At 40.8% G+C, this 23,846-nt stretch overlaps 1 protein-coding gene across 1 annotated transcript in view; it reads left to right on the forward strand.

The window, feature by feature from the left end:
* tpk1 (thiamin pyrophosphokinase 1) overlaps positions 1-20,873 on the forward strand; it is a 211,292-nt gene extending 190,419 nt beyond the window's left edge. Inside the window, exon 8 of the mRNA XM_083632286.1 lies at positions 20,687-20,873. Coding sequence (XP_083488412.1) covers positions 20,687-20,832 — 146 coding nt within the window. The 3' untranslated portion in view covers positions 20,833-20,873. The remainder of the gene's footprint in view (positions 1-20,686) is intronic.
* Positions 20,874-23,846: the final 2,973 nt, after the last annotated feature.

The raw sequence follows: 23,846 nt of genomic DNA on the forward strand, positions 1-23,846 counted from the left end.
ATGAATATTCATTTGATACATGCTATATCTTTTCCCTGTATTCTGGTAAACGTGACATGAGTAACATGAATATTCATTTGATACATGCTATATCTTTTCCCTGTATTCTGGTAAACGTGACATGAGTAACATGAATATTCATTTGATACATGCTATATCTTTTCCCTGTATTCTGGTAAATGTGACATGAGTAACATGAATATTCATTTGATACATGCTATATCTTTTCCCTGTATTCTGGTAAATGTGACATGAGTAACATGAATATTCATTTGATACGTGCTATATCTTTTCCCTGTATTCTGGTAAATGTGACATGAGTAACATGAATATTCATTTGATACATGCTATATCTTTTCCCTGTATTCTGGTAAATGTGACATGAGTAACATGAATATTCATTTGATACATGCTATATCTTTTCCCTGTATTCTGGTAAACGTGACATGAGTAACATGAATATTCATTTGATACATGCTATATCTTTTCCCTGTATTCTGGTAAATGTGACATGAGTAACATGAATATTCATTTGATACATGCTATATCTTTTCCCTGTATTCTGGTAAATGTGACATGAGTAACATGAATATTCATTTGATACATGCTATATCTTTTCCCTGTATTCTGGTAAATGTGACATGAGTAACATGAATATTCATTTGATACATGCTATATCTTTTCCCTGTATTCTGGTAAACGTGACATGAGTAACATGAATATTCATTTGATACATGCTATATCTTTTCCCTGTATTCTGGTAAACGTGACATGAGTAACATGAATATTCATTTGATACATGCTATATCTTTTCCCTGTATTCTGGTAAATGTGACATGAGTAACATGAATATTCATTTGATACATGCTATATCTTTTCCCTGTATTCTGGTAAATGTGACATGAGTAACATGAATATTCATTTGATACATGCTATATCTTTTCCCTGTATTCTGGTAAATGTGACATGAGTAACATGAATATTCATTTGATACATGCTATATCTTTTCCCTGTATTCTGGTAAATGTGACATGAGTAACATGAATATTCATTTGATACATGCTATATCTTTTCCCTGTATTCTGGTAAATGTGACATGAGTAACATGAATATTCATTTGATACATGCTATATCTTTTCCCTGTATTCTGGTAAACGTGACATGAGTAACATGAATATTCATTTGATACATGCTATATCTTTTCCCTGTATTCTGGTAAACGTGACATGAGTAACATGAATATTCATTTGATACATGCTATATCTTTTCCCTGTATTCTGGTAAATGTGACATGAGTAACATGAATATTCATTTGATACATGCTATATCTTTTCCCTGTATTCTGGTAAATGTGACATGAGTAACATGAATATTCATTTGATACATGCTATATCTTTTCCCTGTATTCTGGTAAATGTGACATGAGTAACATGAATATTCATTTGATACGTGCTATATCTTTTCCCTGTATTCTGGTAAATGTGACATGAGTAACATGAATATTCATTTGATACATGCTATATCTTTTCCCTGTATTCTGGTAAATGTGACATGAGTAACATGAATATTCATTTGATACATGCTATATCTTTTCCCTGTATTCTGGTAAATGTGACATGAGTAACATGAATATTCATTTGATACATGCTATATCTTTTCCCTGTATTCTGGTAAACGTGACATGAGTAACATGAATATTCATTTGATACATGCTATATCTTTTCCCTGTATTCTGGTAAACGTGACATGAGTAACATGAATATTCATTTGATACATGCTATATCTTTTCCCTGTATTCTGGTAAATGTGACATGAGTAACATGAATATTCATTTGATACATGCTATATCTTTTCCCTGTATTCTGGTAAATGTGACATGAGTAACATGAATATTCATTTGATACGTGCTATATCTTTTCCCTGTATTCTGGTAAATGTGACATGAGTAACATGAATATTCATTTGATACATGCTATATCTTTTCCCTGTATTCTGGTAAATGTGACATGAGTAACATGAATATTCATTTGATACATGCTATATCTTTTCCCTGTATTCTGGTAAACGTGACATGAGTAACATGAATATTCATTTGATACATGCTATATCTTTTCCCTGTATTCTGGTAAACGTGACATGAGTAACATGAATATTCATTTGATACATGCTATATCTTTTCCCTGTATTCTGGTAAATGTGACATGAGTAACATGAATATTCATTTGATACATGCTATATCTTTTCCCTGTATTCTGGTAAATGTGACATGAGTAACATGAATATTCATTTGATACGTGCTATATCTTTTCCCTGTATTCTGGTAAATGTGACATGAGTAACATGAATATTCATTTGATACATGCTATATCTTTTCCCTGTATTCTGGTAAATGTGACATGAGTAACATGAATATTCATTTGATACATGCTATATCTTTTCCCTGTATTCTGGTAAATGTGACATGAGTAACATGAATATTCATTTGATACATGCTATATCTTTTCCCTGTATTCTGGTAAACGTGACATGAGTAACATGAATATTCATTTGATACATGCTATATCTTTTCCCTGTATTCTGGTAAACGTGACATGAGTAACATGAATATTAATTTGATACATGCTATATCTTTTCCCTGTATTCTGGTAAATGTGACATGAGTAACATGAATATTCATTTGATACATGCTATATCTTTTCCCTGTATTCTGGTAAATGTGACATGAGTAACATGAATATTCATTTGATACGTGCTATATCTTTTCCCTGTATTCTGGTAAATGTGACATGAGTAACATGAATATTCATTTGATACATGCTATATCTTTTCCCTGTATTCTGGTAAATGTGACATGAGTAACATGAATATTCATTTGATACATGCTATATCTTTTCCCTGTATTCTGGTAAACGTGACATGAGTAACATGAATATTCATTTGATACATGCTATATCTTTTCCCTGTATTCTGGTAAACGTGACATGAGTAACATGAATATTCATTTGATACATGCTATATCTTTTCCCTGTATTCTGGTAAATGTGACATGAGTAACATGAATATTCATTTGATACATGCTATATCTTTTCCCTGTATTCTGGTAAATGTGACATGAGTAACATGAATATTCATTTGATACGTGCTATATCTTTTCCCTGTATTCTGGTAAATGTGACATGAGTAACATGAATATTCATTTGATACATGCTATATCTTTTCCCTGTATTCTGGTAAATGTGACATGAGTAACATGAATATTCATTTGATACATGCTATATCTTTTCCCTGTATTCTGGTAAATGTGACATGAGTAACATGAATATTCATTTGATACATGCTATATCTTTTCCCTGTATTCTGGTAAACGTGACATGAGTAACATGAATATTCATTTGATACGTGCTATATCTTTTCCCTGTATTCTGGTAAATGTGACATGAGTAACATGAATATTCATTTGATACATGCTATATCTTTTCCCTGTATTCTGGTAAACGTGACATGAGTAACATGAATATTCATTTGATACATGCTATATCTTTTCCCTGTATTCTGGTAAACGTGACATGAGTAACATGAATATTCAGCAGAAATACGCCGTACAAGCAGACAGCCAGGATTCAAGCCCCCGCATCAGCAAGTCCCTGAGTAACACAGAATCCCTACCAGCTGACATCTGACCTCCCTGAGGAACATTTCTTAATAGAGATCAATACAGTATCACTCAATAGCATTATTACCAGTGTGCAGGTTTCAGTTGCTAGGGGAAAACAGGGTAAATGTGCCACTTTTTTATGTTACTAGAGCAACAATAACTATTTATAGTTACTAGCGGAATATCCGTGCAGTGTATTGAGTGTAAATGTTGCGTTCTCTGCACCCCCAACCCACATGGACTCTGTGCCTACCAGCTGTTCTACCTGCTGAGCTACTACCATCCCAAACCCCACACACGCAATTTTGACAAAACCACTTCAACTTCATCTTCAGCAACTCGGACCCAGTTATAGTAACAGCTATGTTTATGATCTCATATTGTACATTATAATATACAACCTGTATTAATTCATATAAAATCAAGACTCAAATGTATCTAGTTCCAGTAGATTCAAGAGCCATGATGGCTTTACCACTTGACATATGAAAAAGCTTTTTTTTTTTTTACCTGGCTCAGTTGCCACTTCCTCCAGATGCTCTCCCTCCATCACAACTTCGGGCAAATTAATTACTCCTCTTAAATCTGTGATGACCACAACTCAGGTTGTGGATGGTTGCCGAGATACCAAGGCTGATCTTTTTATCCACTTGGTTAGCTTACCCCTTTCTCCTTTATCAGTAATCAAGCCACCAACCCTTTGACTGCTCAGTGGCTGAGAAGAAGCTGAAGCCTTCAGCAGCGTACAGAGAGACTTCAATATTCAGGAAGCATTGTAAATATTTTTGAAAGGATTGTTTTTAAAGGGAGGGTGGAGGGAGTCGGCTAAAGCGTTGTGCTTTATCTTGTAGTCAAATAGATAGATGTGTCTGACAAACCTGGTTCTCTGCGGTCTTATCCGCTGTCCCTGCCAGAGGCAGACATCCAAATGGCAAATGGCCTGCATTTATCTAGTGCTTTTCATTTATAAAGCGCTTCACAATCAGTAGGTACATTCATGCAGACATTCATACACAGATGGCGGCAAGCTACCACGCAGGGTGCTGGCCCACCATCGGGAGCAATTTGGGGTTCAGTATCTTGCCCAAGGACACTTCGACATGCAGACTGGAGGAGGTGGGGATCGAACCACCGACATATTTTATCCAAAGCGATTAGTGGATGACTTCCTCTAACTCCTGAGCTACAGCTGCCCCAACCGCAGGGATTCAAGTTCTCAGTCGCTAGACGGATTTCAGTCAAAAATACATGCATCATTACTGGGTGTTTTGGTACTTTAGAGTGAAATGAGTGTGATATGTACACACTGTCCGCCTTTTTTTACATGAAAACCTATGGGAAACGACCACACATCAGAAAAAAGCGGACACTTTAAAGAGCCAGAAATAGCTAAAATAGAAAGAAAAAAACGTTTTTTTTTTTTTTTTTTTGCTTGCTTGAATAGCTGCAACCAGCAGACATCCCCTCTGTGTCTCTCCTGTAAGATCTCTCCTTTTCCTCCTCTTCCTCCAAAGGCAAACAGGCCCGGTCCGTCTCCCTGACCTTCTTCTCTCTTCCTCCTTTCTTCGTTTGCCTGTTTTACTGTCCTTGCTATCTCCTTGTGTTTGTTTGTCTCATTCACTTCAGTTTAGAGGAATTCATCTATTCCCTCTTTATCTCTGTCTTGCTCTATTCCTCTATTTCTCATACGCCTTTTGACACGTTGCCTTTCTCTGCCCCCCCCCTCCCTCTCTCTCTCTATCTCTCTCTCATCTGCCTTTTTATACTTGCTTCCTCTCACAATCTCTCCCTCTTTCCCTCTGCTCCAAGGTCCTAGCGAGGGGAGATGTAAAGTGTATGTATTCTGTAGCAGTGCTGTGTGGCAGCAGGAGGGAGAACTGCTGTTTTATGCTTGTGTTTATGGATGTGTAGATTTCTGATGCTGTGCACATCACACAGTGCAGAGGGGGGGGGGGGTTCTGATGCTGTGCACATCACACAGTGCAGAGGGGGGGGGGGGGGGTTCTGATGCTGTGCACATCACACAGTGCAGAGGGGGGGGGGGGGTTCTGATGCTGTGCACATCACAGTGCAGAGGGGGGGTGTTCTGATGCTGTGCACATCACACAGTGCAGAGGGGGGGGGGGGGTTCTGATGCTGTGCACATCACACAGTGAAGGGGGGGGGTTCTGATGCTGTGCACATCACACAGTGCAGGGGGGGGGGGGTTCTGATGCTGTGCACATCACACAGTGCAGAGGGGGGGGGGGGTTCTGATGCTGTGCACATCACACAGTGCAGAGGGGGGGGGGGGGTTCTGATGCTGTGCACATCACACAGTGCAGAGGGGGGGGGGGTTCTGATGCTGTGCACATCACACAGTGCAGAGGGGGGGGGGGTTCTGATGCTGTGCACATCACACAGTGCAGAGGGGGGGGGTTCTGATGCTGTGCACATCACACAGTGCAGAGGGGGGGGGGGGGTTAACAGCAACCTGATGTCAACTGCTTGTACTGCTCCTAATAGAGCTGCAGTGTGCCAGGCAGGCAGAGGAGTGCACACACATTCACTCATCCTGCACAAACATGCATTAGCTACTGTATGACCTCCTGTGTAGACAACCCCTCAGACACACACACACACACACACAGTATGCGGAGAGACACTCAAGTACTCAATCAATTCATATTTATGTTCACAAACACAGTCAGACGTACATCAACTCTGACTTATCATCTACTCAAACACATTTTCACCTGGAGAGTGATGTATCCCCCCCCATCAACCACTCTATGATATCAAAACTTGAAATGTACCTTGTCTCTCTCTCTCTCTCTCTCTCTCTCTCTCTCTCTCTCTCTCTCTCACTCGCTCTTTCTGACACGCCTCCCTGCTTATTAAATGGGACTGATAGCATAACCCAAGAGGAGTCTTCTTATCTGAAGGTCAACTGAAGCTAGTATAGTGTTTGTCACCTCGCGCTCGCAGAGCAGCGTAGCCGCATGCAGCGCCATAAAGGTTTAATGGAAGCAGCTATCAATGCACAGCAGATGGCGCTAACACTGCTGCTCATGCCTTGGCTCATCTCATGGCTAATAAATAGCCTTTAATATAATGAGAAAGTCAGGTGGAGAAAGGAAAGGGCACAGCTGTGTCAAAATCATTGCTGATATAATATACAGTGTCTTGAATCAAAGCCCTCAGTATAAGTTTTCAAATCAGTGATGTTTCACATCTCAAACTGTAATTAAAAGTGTTACAATACAATATAAGTCAGTTGAGGTTGTTTGTGGTTATTCTCATGCTGGGCATTTATTTTAATGATAAACATTCACACAGAATCTGAATTAACTATACAAACAAAACTTCAAATAGTTATGGGGTTTTTCATCTGAATGATTCTACCTTAAACAATTGCTCGAATTTTTAGTAGTCCGAAAAAAGTCTTTGAGAAGATTTACGGCAGCATTTTCCTGCCTTCTGCTTAAGAGGACAATATTTAATAAATAATGTGAAGTGCGCATTAATCAAAGTCTTTACATTACATTTACATTATGTAATTTAGCAGATGCTTTTATCCAAAGCGACTCACAGTAGTACATTTGTCAACAGAAGTGAAATCAACTCAGCTAAGACTTTTTATAACATTTTTTTAAAGTAATTTGAAGGAATAAGTAGGATTTCTTTATAAGAAATGGTTAGTTCAAGAAGGTTATTTGCCTCATCCATCTCCAAACTGCTTGCATCTGTGGGCTCATAATTAATTCATTTCAGGTCTTTGAAAGATAATCGTTTGTTTAAATGGAACCAGTCTGTGCATCAACATGGTGTTGTGGATTTAAGATGAAACAGTACTGGCCGTGGGTCAAATCCTCCCTTATTCAGTATTGGTCTCATTAACTCCTACTGTCTCATTCTAAACAAGTATAGATTCTGTACAGTACCACGTTGGATTTGTGGTAATAGCATAATACAGTTAGCCATTGCCTCCTGATGACAAGTAGTGTTGTGATGAAAGGGCATGTGTGTTTCTAGCTAACATACTAGGTAAAGAAATGCAGATTATGTATTTGTGAAGCAGAGGAGTTGCTGCGATCTCAGGCCATACAGTAGATGATGTTATCCCAGTGTTACTTTAAGTATTCTACCAATTAATCAATTGTGAGACATTAGAATAATTACTAGGGGTGTGCCACCTTAGGCACCTCACGATTCAATTCGATTACGATTAAGGGTGCTACGATTCGATTATTAAACGATTATTACGATTATTATGATTAATCAGGATTTTCGATGCATCTTTTTCACCAAACAGGATTTTTTTTAAGCAAGGTATATTTGTCAGTATCCATTAATTAAAGTAAACAAACAAATGTACCTCCATTATCTTCAGTTGCGACTGAAGTCCACGCATCACATGTTACAGCCACCCTGCATGCTTTCTTCAGTGATTCCAGTTTCCAGTACTTCGGTTTTGGTCTCGTTTTACAGTTAAGGAACTGCTTTCCGGGCGAAATACCGTATTTTTTGCAAATAAAGAAAAAAAAAAATAAAGAAAAAAAAAATGTAATTTTTTGCAAATCGATAATCGAACATTGTGAATCGATTTTAATCGTCACGTGGCTCATCGCGATGCATCTAAAAAACGATTAATCGGCACACCCCTAATAATTACACAAACCAAGTCCATCACAGAGAAGATGGACAGTGTCTACACTGCATCTGACATGTGGGGCTGTGTGGGAACTCTGCTGAATTGCTTGAGGAGCTCAAGCTTGCAGTGTTTGTTGCAGTGGCAGACGGAGCAGTGAAAGTCCAGTGGAAAAACAAGACGTCACTTCCAACAATGTTCAAACTGTTCAGTAAAGAAAAGCCAAAGAGAAAGAGAAAAACACATGGAGCAATACAAAGAAACAGGCTTCATGGGAAAAGAGCGTGGTCCCCCCCCCCAAAAACAAATGTCTGCCCCCAGGGCAGAAATATGGAGGGAAAAGGTGGCAAAAAAGTATTTGAGAAGAGCAGTGACATCCATAAAATGGCCCCAAACAAACACCCATAATTCCAAATAATACCAAATCTCCGAGTACAAATAAAGTAACCTGAAGCTGAACCCCCTGCTCTACCTGTCCAGTGCAGTGTGAGTGTGTGTGAGGCTCCAGCTCTCCTCTCCTCTCCTCGCCCGCCCGCCCTTCTCTCTCTCCTGGGTAATTTGTAGTGTAAATACAGCCCACTTACAGCTGACGGGCCCTTTCAGCTGTGACTCTGGAACTGCAATTACAGGCAGCAAACATCTCCATTGTTATCACTGGAGGGTGCGACGCTCATTTCGGTCCCCTCTGCAACGAGGGCCGCTATCGATCGCTATCAGCTTTGAGGAGGCGACTACTAATGAAGCCATCTGAAGCCCTTTGTGCTTGGTAAAGAGTGTGTGTGTGTGTGTGTGTGTGTGTGTGTGTGTGTGTGTGTGTGTGTGTGTGTGTGTGTGTGTGTGTGTGTGTGTGTGTGTGTGTGTCAGTGGCGGCTGGTGAGATTGGTTGCCACCGAAAAAAAGTTGGGCGTTTTTTTTTTTCTTTTGCCCAAAACGCCCAAATCTCATTTTAAATTAGCATTAGGATTAGACTGTTGTGATGTCATTATTCAGTTTTAAGAAAAATGATAGAGGTCCGCACACTGTATAATGCTCCCTAAGTGGATTTATTAAAAGCACAACGTTTCGGACGTCACGTCCTTCATCAAGGTGCAATACAAAACAGGCGTGGGGGAGTGGTATAAATACCTGGGGAAATGGGGGTGTCCCAATTGATTAAAAGATACACAGAATGCACACTAGGGGGCCCTATTGACCAGAGTAGACAATCAAAAAAACTTGGTTGTCCTAGAAAAAAACACATTAGGCCTACAGGCCTGTATAACAAGGAACAGAGAAAACAAACAGTGTCTTACGGGCAAGGTTCAGCAGTGACAATGTGTCTAATGTAGGCCTATATAGCTCTTTAAACATCATACATTTAGCATATCATGTGTATATCATAGCCTACACACTACACATGTTCAGTATTTCTTATATATGGTAATGAGGAAAACCTGAGCTTTGAAAGATATCAACAATGAGTATACAGAAAGAATAGCCTACAGGAACGGTTTGACATCAAACTCTTCATTTAAGCCTGCTGGTGACATGGTGTTAAGAGTGTGAATATAATATGTCTCACGCTGTAATAGCAGGCGCTTATGATCGCCACCTCTCGGGGGTTTGTTAACTTTTTCAATTCCCGTATACTGGAGGAAACAGAGGTTGTGGCCAGCCTTTTTGAAGTGCACCGCCACAGGGTTGCGTTCATCCCCACACCTAATGTTACTTCGGTGTTCAGCAATCCTGGTGCGTAAGGGTCTGGTGGTGCAGCCTATATAAACAAGACCACAGGGACACTTGATGAGGTAAATCACATAGGGAGTGCTACAGGTGATGACACCCCGTATCTTAAGTGTCTTACCACTATGTGGGTGCTTATACGTCTTGCTTTTAGCAGTGAAACCACACTGTGCACAGTTAGAGCATTTGTAATTCCCTTCTGAGATATTATCAAGGAATGTGTTTTTACTCTCAGGTGTGTATGACTTGACTAACTGATCTCTAAGGTTGGGAGGGCGTTTAAAGACTAACCTCGGGGGCTCCTTATAAAGGGTCTTGAGTTTAGGGTCTGAGCCTATGATGTGCCAGTGTCTTCTCAGAATATTCTGAAATTCAGAACCCACAGGTGAGTATGTCGTGAAACACAATGGAGACTGATCCCGAGAGGTTTTAACTCTCGGGTGTAATGCATCACTCTGTGTCATGGTGCTAAAACGCTCAGTAGCTACATCAACCCATTCCTTCCTGTATCCCCGTTCCATGAATCTATTCGTCAGATCAGTAGCCTGTTTGCTGTATCGATCATCTGAGCTACATACCCTCCTGACCCGATGGAATTGGCTAATGGGGAGGCTCTTTATGAGATGGGTGGGGTGGAAGCTATCCCCACGTAGTAGGGTGTTCCTATCGGTGGGTTTACGAAATAAGTCTGTTTGTATTACATCACCCTCCTTCATGACAAGGACGTCTAGAAAACTAATGCTGTTGTGATTGGATTCAATGGTAAACTTCAAATGTTCATTAGCAGCATTCAGATACACATGAAATTCAGCAAGTGTTTCCTCATTACCCGTCCATATCAGAAACAAGTCATCAATGTATTGTTGGTAACAGAGGATGTGTTGGAAAAAAGGGTTAATATCTGGGTCGAGAATAAAGTGATTCTCATAATGTCCCATGTAAAGGTTAGCATAATTTGGTGCCATGGTGCTGCCCATGGCAGTACCCTTGGTCTGTAGAAAGAATTCGTTTTTAAACAAAAAATAGTTGGCAGTAAGTACTGTTTCTGTCAGATCACAAATACATGCAGTACTGGGTTTGTCAGACTGCGATCTGTGGTTCAGAAAAAAGTTTACAGCCTCTATACCTCCACTATGTGGAATGTTGGTATAGAGGCTAGACACATCGAGTGTTACCAGGATTGAATCTGTTGGTAACTGTACAGACTTCAGTTTATTAATAAAGTCCATGGAGTCCCTGGTGTACGAGGATAGAGAGGTAACCCAGGGTTTCAGACAGTAGTCAACATATATAGAGATGTTGGTCGTCAGGGACCCTATGCTGCTGACAATAGGCCTACCAATTAGGGGCGTGGTTTGAGATTTATGGATCTTGGGCAGAGTGTATATCACAGGGATCACAGGGAAATCAGTCAACATGAATTCATATTCATTCTTCGTCAATTCACCTTGTTGATACCAATATTTCAATTTGTCATGTACAGTACGTTTAAACTGGTTAGTAGGATCACCTGACAGTTGACGGTAGAAAGTATCATCATTTAGCTGTCTCTTGATTTCAGACTCATAATCGGAGGTGTTTTGAATAACAATAGCTCCACCCTTGTCTGCTGGTCGGACAATAACAGTTTTATCATGGCTTAGGTCAGATATAGCCTGTCTCTCATCTTTGGTCATGTTATTATAAACCTTATATTCTTTCTTGGTCTTAAGGACAGAGCGCACATCATGGTCTACTAAACGACAATATGTGTCAAGGGATGCGTTTCTACATCTAGGAGGAATAAAGGTAGATTTTTTTCTAAATGGCGTGATGGGTTTACCTGAAGAGCGGTTCACAGGTGGGCTGGGCTGTTCAGTGGTGTTCATATAGTCATGTCCCTCTCCTGGATGGGCGTGCTTATTAGAATGAAAGAATTCTCTCAGTCTAAGTGTGCGAAAGAATTTCATTATTCAGTTTTAATCATCAATAATTGTTCCTTTTCTCATTATTTCATTTCTCAGAGTAAATACTGTATATTTATTTCGAGATTTTTGTCAATTATTTGTGCTGTTATGGTTATAATTAGCCTAGTTACTCACTTCTACACTATCTTAGATTGTGTTACTTATGGATGGCATGGAATTATAGTGAAAATAGATTATCCCCCCTTTTTGCTGGGGACCCCACTTTGAAAACCACTGGCTTAGGGTAGAACTGTTGCGAGAAGGTTTCAGGATTTATCTCTATGCATTAGGCTGTGATTACTATTTATATAAATCTATTTATTCACATAGATTCATGATATATTATGGTATACAGCCTACCTGTGACATCAATGTTTTGATTAATCTGCGCCAGTACCGAAAATGTAGCCTATTACTGCATGACTGATCCTATGATTAATGACAACTTTATTGTCAGCTTACACTGAAATTTGTTTTGCCTCCATGGCATCACCGTTCACAATACAGACAGGACAGAACTAGTTACAGACAACATTGCAGTACATAGCAAGACAGAACGATGGACAGGACAGGACACTAGAGCAGAAAGAGCAAAAAGCAACAAACATACAGTATCCTCTGAATTATCGATGTTGGTTTAAAAGCAGGACAGACTGATGTACAAAAGAGTTCTTTAGTCTGTTTTTCTTAAATTTAGGGACCCTGAACCACCTCATGGATGGCAACAGTTGATATTCTCCATTTAAAACATGTAAGGGGTCCGAGGAGATACTATTTGCTAGTCTAAGCATGCTCTTAGTATGGGCTTCTTTGAAAGAATGTAGCACGGCCTCAACAGGCCTACCAGTAATTTTAGCACAGATCTTAATTTGGCTATACAGTTTGTTCTTATGGGTTACTGATAGGCTGTTAAACCAGGCCGTGCTACAGTACAACAACACAGTTTGTACAACAGAGGTATAAAAGAAAGATAAGATCTGACTGCTAGCACCAAACGATCTAAGTCTTCGTAGGAAGTAAATACGCTGCTGTATCCTCTTACAAATGTACTCAATATGTGAGGACCATGACAGAGTGGTGTCTATCATCACCCCCAGATATTTGTACGACGGAACTTGTTTAATGTCAGTACCATGGATGGTCACAGGCGGTGTCATATCACCAGGGGCAGAACCAAAAATGATTTCCTCAGTCTTATCAGTGTTGATAATCAGATGGCTTTTATCACACCACCCCACTAACCGATCAACGCTACACTGGTACTGTCTCGGGTCATCACTGTCAGACATCAGAGATATTAGAGTAGAATCGTCTGAGTATTTCAGAAGAAACTGGTTTGACTCATAGGTGTTACAATCTGTCGTGTACAGAGTAAACAATACAGGTGAGCTAATGCACCCTTGGGGTGCACCGACTCTGGTCCTGATGGGAGAGGAGAGTGTCTTGTTTATCTTTACATACTGAGTTCTGTTGGTGAGGAATGTATGATAAAACCGGATAACAAAAGGATTTATGTGTAACTGAATCATTTTAGTGAGAAGCACGTCCGGTCTTATTGTGTTGAAAGCGGATGAAAAATCTATGAAGAGACCTCTAGCATATGAATTTGGTTTGTCAAGATGTTTAGAGATGAGGTGTACCAGTGTGACAACTGCATCCTCTGTACTGCGACCTTGTTTGTAAGCAAATTGAAATGGATCCTGTGAGTTACATATGGCATTGTTGAGATGATGAACCATGATTTTTTCCAGAGCTTTCATGATAACAGATGTGAGTGCTATTGGCCTATAGTCGTTATGTTGTTTGGGATTTGGCTTTTTTGGGAGGGGTTTAATGTGGGCAGTTAACCAGGCTTGTGGAATGGCGTGGGGATTATCCACAATCTGTTGGAAAATAGGCTGCCAGACAGGTGCCAATTCCGTGGCAAAATCCTTGAGAATGAGGGGACTAATTAAGTCAGGGCCAGGGGCTTTCTTAGGGTTAAAACGCCAAAAGATGCCCCTGGTTTCCTCCTCAGATATAATAATTATATCGCCCCTAGAGGGCACAAGCGAGTCAAGTAGGCCTACACATGTATCTATTCCATCATTGTTTTCAGACTCAAAGCGAGAGAAAAAGGTATTAAGTTCATTAGCAAACACCAGTTCATTGTCCGTCACAAATGGCTTATTGGATGTGGACATACCGGTCATACTCTTCATAGTATCCCAGAGTCTTTTAGGGTTGTTTGCATGGAATGAATCCTCAAGACGCTTTCTGTGAGCCTGTTTTGCCTCCCTTAGTTTCTTCTTTAGGTTCTTATCCAAACTCTTAAGTTTTACTAAGTCCTTGTTCTTGAAAGCAGCTTTCCTTTCGTTGATGTCGTTTTTAATGTCTCTGGTCACGTACAGTTTATTGTTGGATAGATCTTGATTTTCTTTGTAGGGATAGCCATCTGCACACAGAAGTTTATATAGTCACTGGTTACAGTGGTTGTTTCATCTATGGAGTTGCTATGGAATGTCTCCCAGTCTGTGCAGTCGAAGCAGGCTCCCAGCCTCTCCCTACTTTCAGGTGACCATTTCCTTATTTCCCTCTCCTCTGGCTTGCTACTTTTTAGCTTTGATTTATAGGTAGGTATCAAGTACACTACGTTGTGGTCAGAGTTAGCTATGGGGGGTCTAATTCTGGATTCATATGCTAGTTTGACGTTTACATAGCATTTATCAAGGATCTTATCTTTCCTGGTGGGACTTTTAACAAACTGGTTAAAACCAGGCAACATGCTGTCCAAAAAACATTGATTTAGATCCCCCAACACGATAGTAGGTGCTCCTGGGTACCTCTGCTGCAGATTGTGAACGCAATCCGCAATAGTGGCAGCCGCCAGTGCTGCTTTGCCGCTTGGCGGCACATACACCACAAACAGCAGGATACTTCCAAAATCGCAAGGCAAATAAAAAGGTCTTAAACTCATGCAAAGTATCTCCACATTGGAATTGCAGATTGTTTCTCTTACAGTGAACTGACGGCACCATAGGTAATTTACATACGTGATGATACCTCCTCCTTTGGATTTTCCAGAGTTGGTGTCTCTGTTGGCTCGCACAAGAGTAAATCCACTGATCTCAAACAGGGAGTCGGGCGCATCAGGTTGGAGCCAGCTCTCCGTGAAACAAAGTAAAGATGCTTCTCGGAATTCGTAGCAATATCTTGCGTAGGCTCGGACCTCGTCCACCTTGTTGTTGAGGGAGCGTAGGTTACTGAGTATGATGGCGGGGAGCGGTGGTCTAGTGTACCGGCGCCGCAAGCGGTTGCGAATCCCCCCTCTCTTTCCTCGCTTCCTACGTTTTGCTGGCCGTCTCAGCTCGGGTGGGATGTTGTCCAGAATCACCGGTGATAGACGGCTCTGGTTCGATAGCTCCAGCAGGAACTCCCGGCTGTAGTAGAGGCTCATTCCCGTTCCCAAGTCGGCGTTCAGGCACGTTGTTGTTGTGTGTGTGTCAGCTGGAGAAAGTGTTCTCCACAGGGCGCTGATCCCCACCAAAATCAAAATAATCCTCGGGTCGTTCATTTTTGCTCACATACAGTCATTCGTGCGATGACAAAGAAAAGTCCGACACACAATAAAACAAGCATAACAAACAAACAAACGTGAACGGGTCTGCCAGGACGCGGTTCGCAGCTGAGCCGCGCACCGGAAGTCTCTCCCAGAGCATCTAAACACTCAGGTGTGCTTTCACAAGACAGGTGTTGTCCATTCAATCAGCCCACCTGTCTTTATAATGGCTGTCTTGCACTGTTTGTATGATACTTGACAAAGTCTATGGCCGAAACTGTTGTCAAATAGCGTTAAATTACACTGTATTGCATCTGGAACGAGAGTGTGTCTTCCCATGCACAGTGCTGCACTACTCGTTTAGTTACATTCCAATTCATCAACTTTGGAGCGTTATTTACCCCCCCTTCCGACATCCTAGGTTGACATGCTTCATCCCAATCGATTCCTTATTTCTTCTACTTTCATATGATATAAAGATCACCACTCAAGCTTTAAAATTGAGCTTGCTGTCAGCCATCGATTTACAGGCCAAATTCAGTTAAAAAATGTGTGAATTTAAGGTTGCGGGTTTTAGTATAAAAAAATTACAGGATGAAACTTCAATACGACAAAAATAGCGCTGCTCGGTGAACCATTTCCACGCCGAATTTAATAGAAGGCTCGGATAACTTGAAATCAATTGACTTACTTGAATATCCATGCTGTCTGTAGTGGAAACGCTGCAGTCGAGACGTTGCAAATATTCCAGTTTTCTGACATTGCAAAAAGCCCAGTACCGCGCAGCGCACCGCAAGGCTCCCGCAACTCGTTTTGGGTGTAAGCCAATACAACGACTGTCTGGCTTGTGAACACTTACTGATTGATAAAAAAGTAAATAAAAATAAGGGGTAAATATAATATGCTGCTACTGTCTCAGTAAAAGTCGTAAATCCTTCCTGTCAGGTCATCAGGCAGTGGATTTCACTTCCTACTTTGATTCAGCTTGAGAGACCAGGCAGTGGACAATACAAATGTCAATCAATGTCAGCAATCTATCCAACCAACAACCAATTAGATTTCACCTGGTTTCACCGGGCTAAGGGCGTGCTCACTTCCAGCTCAATCTGATTGGAGGAAAACACATCACTCTCACGTGTTCTCCGTGAATTGCAAGTGTTTTTCAACCAATCATATTTTCATTAGATAAATTACCAAATAAATAAACGCCCACAGGGCGAATGTTTTTTCATCTGCCTACTGCAGGCTGGGACCAGGGCCAGAGTGACTCTCTGCATGGAGCTCTCCTTTCCATCAGTTCAGGTCACTGTTGTTGAAGCATTTTAAGCATATAAGAATATAATGAATGAAAAAATGAGCGTCTGCACATAAGAAAAAACACATTTGATTGATATTTTATTATAAAAAAAAAATATGAAAAATGAAAAAAAAAAATATATATATACAGTATAATTTTTTTTATATAAAATCCCCAATCTAATAGAGGAGGACCATCCTCCTATGCCTCACTGGAAAAACCTCCTGTGTGTGTGTGTGTGTGTGTGTGTGTGTGTGTGTGTGTGTGTGTGTGTGTGTGTGTGTGTGTGTGTGTGTGCGTGCGTGCGTGCGTGTGTGCGTGCGTGCGTGTGCGTGTGTGAGAGAGAGAGAGAGATCATGTGTGTTAGTAAATGTAGATGCCACTCTGCATCATCCTATTCAGCATAGGATGACTCCTATGCTTTTTATTGTAGTGCTTTGCTGCCTTTGGTGTTCATTCTGAGCATTGCAGGCTGCTAAATAAGGAAGGGTGGGTAGATAAATTGTTCTACTTCATAATCTGCCTAAAATTCTCATTCAGCAGGGGAAATAGCCAGGTGGTAGAATTTGTAAGTACCGGTATGTGCAATTAACATAATTGCATTTGCAAAGGGAGTGATTTATGATCATCTACTGTAACTAACAAGTAAATTGTGTTAAAGTGCCGCCCTCCTTCGCCCCATTTAACTTTTTAACCATGAATATATCCTCATTGTCCAAGCTTTACACTCCTCCCTCATGATAACATAACATGTCATGCTTAAGGATGGTGATCAGTTGACAGCTCTGCCCCTCTCTTCACCCAAGTGTCCAATACATGCGGCCTCAGATCAGATGATACGACAAAATCGATCATTGACCTTCGGCCTAGGGTACTCTGGTACCATGGTCACTTACTGTATGAGCATCCTTATGCCTGGGTCTGGTCTGTCGAGGCCACCAACCTTCACTGCCACCTATTTGGCAGTGGACCTGACCCCAGCGGTTCGCCGCATAGATGGTGGGTCTGCGGGGTGGAGGAGCCTCCATGTAGCTTTTTCAGGCTGTGCCAAAAATCCACCTTCATGTTAGAAGGACTAGAAGGAAATACAGTAGTAATAGTAGTACCCACATCATAGTCAATGGGAATGAACTCCTTCAGGTCTACTAAATTCCTCAGAATTCTAATTGATGGGAACTTAAATTGAAAAAACCACATTCATTTTGTTTGTAATAAAATAATGAACTCAATTGGTATCATCAGAAAAATATCTAGTTTGATAAATCATTCATGTCGATTAACCCTTTATTACAATTTAATTTATCCATATCTATTGTACGGAAATATCGTTTGGGGAAGTACATTCTCCAGTCTTCACAGAATTCACATATCAAATTGTAAGGTTGGCTACATTCTCAAACAGATTTGAACCATCAGCTGCTCTTTAAAAAAAACTCATCTAAATACTCCCCATACACAATATCAACACACTCCAGGACAGGTATGTACTTTTCCCTATACTCACCTGTCTCTCTCCCTGCACCGCGTAGGTTATGGGCTGCTGCCATGCAGTGGCTAATGGTGATTTACTGTATATACCCACATATTTTTTTTAATGATCGGAAGACAATACATACTCTGGTCTTTTATGATAAGTTGCATTGTTGTATAAGCAGTGCTTCTGTAATGGTTCAGTTGTTAACATTAACAAGCATGCCAAGCCGCATACATGGCTGCATTATCTATAGAAGAGATGAAAGCAGCTGATCAACTAGGGAGCCAGAGAGCTGAGATCAATAATTCAAAGAAACTGCCACTTAATTAGCTCTATGTCATCACCACAAATGTGCCGTGGGACTGTATGATTGTTTATTGTTTGCTTATTAACAACGTGACCACATTAACTTTTGATGTGGTTTCCTCCAGGGAGGCAGCTTCATATAAGCATCAAGCTCTCTGATTGGACCTTCCATTTTACGGCTCATGTGGATAGTTTAGCCTGTTTACATAGCGTGTAGTGTACCCACCTGAGTAAAGCATCTCTCTGCTATGGTGATGTGTCAGCATGGTCTCTGCAGAGGTTTTCAACAGGTGGGATCAGGAGAGCAGTCCCTGTGATAGCCATGCAAATGCAAAAGCAGTTCATGTGTCTGGGGGTGGCTAGTCACTAGCCACCCCCAGACAGTGGAAACAAAGGTGCACGAGATGCCTAGTTTTTTTTATTGCAGATGATGCCAAGAGCATACCAAAACACTGACAGGTAGCCTGCTGAACATGCTCAGAGGTTTTTGTCTGAACAAATGTGTGAATAAATGTACAGTTGATAGGAAAAGTGCCAGGCTGTGTAACAGTTAGCTATGATCACAGATGGTGAAAACATCGTCAAAGAAGTTAGTTTACTTCATTAAATTAAAATATATCTAGATACATGGCTAGACTTGATTCTTATGTTCTACTGTATGTCTCACTAAATCCGAAGCCCCTGCACAATATGCTGCTTAGATTCCTGGTTTGACCACTAGATGTCAGTGTTGGCCAGGTGACAAGCTAGGTTCAATTCAATTAATTCACTTTGTTAAAAAAAATTGGAATATGAGGTTTGGTAATTTATTCAGTCTATTGGCTGGACAAAGCAGCAATGCAAGTCTCATAGAGACACATTTCCATCCTACATCAAGATAAACTATATCATAAAATAACTTCACATGTTTGAACAGCCTATATACGATTTACCTTTAAAAGCACCTGCACAATCTTAAAGTAAAAACATCAAATGCAAGATATGTGAACTATGATACATTTTTTGTATCAGTCATCATGCACTCCATGTGATCTTCAAATGCTAGAAACATTGAACTACTGAGTTTGCTCTGGACTGAGTCATTTTATCAGCACCTGTCTTATGATGGCTGTTACCTTGAACAGTTCCTTTGCTCACTGCTTGTCATTACGAAGTAAATGAAAAGCCATGTCACTCTCACACCTCAGCGGTCGCCTTTCCTGTTTCTGGCAGCTGAGGGATTCCCTTTGGGGATTAGTTTGCACTGAGTCACCACAAAGTGGCGCTATATTGCTCAGTGGTCTACAGTAGCATAATAGCCTGTGTGTGTATGTGTGAACCTGTCACGGTCTCAGATTACTACCCTGGATCCAAGCTTGAGTGCTCAGAAATCAATCAATCAATTTCAATCATTTATACTTCTATTGCGCCAAATCACAAGCGTTATCTCAAGGCGCCAAGTCACATGATAAACTAATTATCTAATTATTAGGAATAGACTATGTGACAACCAGGAATAGATTGGTGACCACTGGAGAGACAGTTGACAGCCGGAATGTAGACGTCACCCGGGAGCAGTATGGGTTAGCGCCCCAGCCTGTGTCTTCCGTGAGGAAGAAGCCCAACAAATCCACGTCCACGAGAGGCCTTTTAGGAGGGCCATTCAAGCCGCAAGTGGAGCCTGCAGTACCACCACGGCCCAAGAAACATCATACTGGAATGAAATGTTGGGAGCGGGGGAGTCTGGTGCAACGCACAGGTCCTGGACCTGGTGAGACGTAGGAGCCCGGACAGGGGGCAACCCAGAGCCCAGTCCCTCCACGTGCCAGAGCCTCCCGGTCCCGGCAGAGTAGTTCCGGAGCAGCAGATTGAGTGGCCCTGTCTTTCCCTAAGAGGGCTGACCCTGGGTAGCTACTGGGACGTAAGTCGGGGCTTAATCAACCCCGGCTGGGTCACCTGGGCGAGGGTGTATGATGTTGCAATACCCGAAACATCCTATGACCCCAGGGTACATCACTGATGATACGTCCCAGTTGCATCCATGTGATGTTTTTTTCTCTATAATTATCTATCTAATTTAAAATCCAATAGTGTAATGTCATTACTGCTGCACTGACACATTCTGTCTCTTCTGTCCAGGTAACGACATCCTGCAGTTTGGGAAGATGGTGAGCACCTCCAACACCTATGAGCCAGTCGCCCCCGGAGACCCCAGGAGGGCCATAACCGTGACGACAGACCAGCCGCTGCTGTGGAGCATGGGCATCCTCAAGGACAAGAAATGACACAGGAGAGATGCTTCACCCACAATCAACAAAACATTGTGGAGTTTCACAGCAAAATACATTGCAGAATTCATTGAAGTAGATGGGGTCCAACTTAAAAAAAAAAAAAAAAGCATAAAATGCCTCCATACTGCTCACCTGGCATAATCCAAGTCTCCACAAGCCCTGAGATGCCAAGTTGACTTCAAAAGACATAATTTAGTTTTTAGCTGAAATTGTCACTGGAGCTGGCTACAGTAGCTTCCCACCTCTTCTTTGAACAATGTGGCTACAGTGAAGATTGCAGATAAAAAAAACAGGGTGTAAATGACATATTTTCAAGTCAACTTGGCATCTCAGGGCTTGTGGAGACTTTGATTACACCAGGTGAGCAGTATGGATTTCTTTTTTTTTACGTTTGAAAGTTGGACCCCATTCACAAGTCAGGTTGTTTTCATTTTAATCTGAACCTGATTTGATATTAGACAATCTTTAGGTAAGCACTAATGTGACAGTCAGTGTAGGAATTTAGCCAGGGGCAAGGGCAAAAATGTCCCCAAGAAATCTCATAAGGCCCCTAAAAACCATGATCCAGGGGCAAAAATTGCCCCCAAGATTGTGATAATTTTCTTTTCACTTCATTTAATTTCCAGTTCCATCTCTAACACACACTCAGCACCTGCAATCTGGTTGCTAGAAGACGACAAAAAAAACACACTCAGTGTTGTTGTTCACACTATGCTTTAGCAATGGTATGCACTAATTACTATTTTTTTAAGTGCCCTCAACATTTTGTAAATGCCCCCAGTTTTTAGACAGTGGGGGCAAAAGTTGCCCCCAAAATATTTTTTTTAATTTGCTACACTGGTGACAGTATACTGTAGAGTTGTGCACTCCACTACATAAGACAAGACTAAATCACCATATTTTTTATACAATGTAGATTAGGTGTGCAAGTATGTGCTTTGTGTCACACAGCCTATGTGCCTTGACCTCAGTGCTCCTGCTCCCACTGTCCTGCCTTTGAGGAGCAGTTTAACATGCTACTCCTGAAAGTAGACATGTTTAAAAACACAACCACTGCAGCCACAGAGAAAGCAAGGCCAGTTGCTTAGACAGCACAAATGATTTATTAACAGCCAAATACAAATATTGTGTACAGAGTGAAAAACATTTTTACATCCCTTTAGCCCCCCAACCCCACCGCCCCTCTAACACTTTGCATCACCACCTCTTGTCCCTGGGTATTGCAGTTTTGTAGTTATGATCAGGTTGTAGTTCTGTATGATCAGGGTTCAGCCGCCCCTGGAAGAGAAGAAAGGCAGTACTGTATTAGCATACCAACTGAAAAATGCACATGTAATTAATTGATAGCAGAATCTATTTTATTGTAATATAAACAAGTTTGACTGATATTACTTATTTTGTAAATCAATATGTTTAGCAGAGACTGCATCATCCTTTTGATTAAAATTGTGGATCACTTATTTTTATCCAACTACTGTAGTGCATTTTGGGATGCTGGAACCTCCCAGTCATTACCTTCACAGCCTAAATGGATGCTACTTGAATAATGTTTTCTACTGTTGTGTTAATAATAAAATCATGAATGCTACCAACTATCTGTTAACTATCAAATATGGGATTAGTGAATACTATAAATGTTATTTGACCATTAATTAATGCAATAAAAAAAATCTACCATTTATAGCACCGAGATCAGAACCGATAGATGATATGACTTTTGACTGTTAGTTATTAACATTACAATGCTAGTAGTAAATGGTTACTGAGCAACTTGTGAAGCGTCAAACATTTTTGGGTCACTATTATTAGGCCTATATAAGTTGCAACTTGCGTTTAATGTACTGTAGTTAGTAAATGGTTACATGGGCAGTAAAACATCAATACACACTGTTGGCCCCCATTAAATGGATAGGTGGGCTCTACAGATTAACTATTTGGGTGGCTATAATAGAATCAGATTATTATAATCACATGGAGTACGTTCATGTATCAACTTGCAAGATTGCACCACAGACAAACAGGCTGGGGGATGAGAAAATGGGATTAACAAGCACATCATTTGTCATAAACTGCCAAGTAGTTGGGTCTACGAAACCAAATGCAAAAGCCTAATTCAGTTTATTGGTTACTTGAAACAATGCATCCTGCTCCCATCACATAATAGTTTGGTGAACTGATCAAGACTATCACACATCTCAATGTGACTTCAGGAGCTACAGAGCCAGAGGGGCTTAGACATAACCAATCAACATTACCGTACATCACATTATCAAAACCACCAAATTAGCCAGATAAATGTTGTGAATTATAGTTGAGAAAGTTATCTTGACATTTGGGGTTTTAATACATTCAACTAAAATTTAACATTAGGGAATGTCAATCAGTCGTTAATGAATGGTTGATAATCACATGGAACACTTTGAAGGAATTTCATTATATTTTTGTTATCTAAGGGGCCCTTTACACGAGGACAGTTTCTGAAAGAAACGACACAATAGCGTTTCCTTCACACCTTCTCCCTGTTTACATGAGCGCTGTTGAATTTTTAAAACGCCGTAATGTACATGCCAGGTCGCTAGGTGGCAGTGTGATCACCTTATTCTTTGCCCATACAAGGACGCTGGGGGCATGACGTAATTTCGTAATCGTCTTTCCGGTTTTTAAACACGGAAGTAGAGAACGCCTTCCGCAGTCATTTAGACTTGCCAAAAAGCTTTTTTCAAGCTAAAAAAAAAACCCCAAACTGTTTTAAAGTTTTAATATTTGTCGGGTGAGAACGTAACATATATGTGACCAGTTTATCAGAATAACGCCTATTGGAAATCTTTAACGAGCAGCGATGACCGGGAGCGCTGATGGATCTGTCAAACCCTACTGTCGTTAGGCTACTGGCAGTGAGAAAACACTGTCGACGTGCTTTTGTAACTAACATTAAATGCCGACCGGGTACAGCCATCGGCTCCTCGCAGCAGTAACGTTCTGAACATGTAACTCAAGTTGGCCGCAGT

Source organism: Poromitra crassiceps (genome assembly GCF_964638095.1).
Source record: "Poromitra crassiceps genome assembly, chromosome: 2".
Taxonomy (NCBI): Eukaryota; Metazoa; Chordata; class Actinopteri; order Beryciformes; family Melamphaidae; genus Poromitra; species Poromitra crassiceps.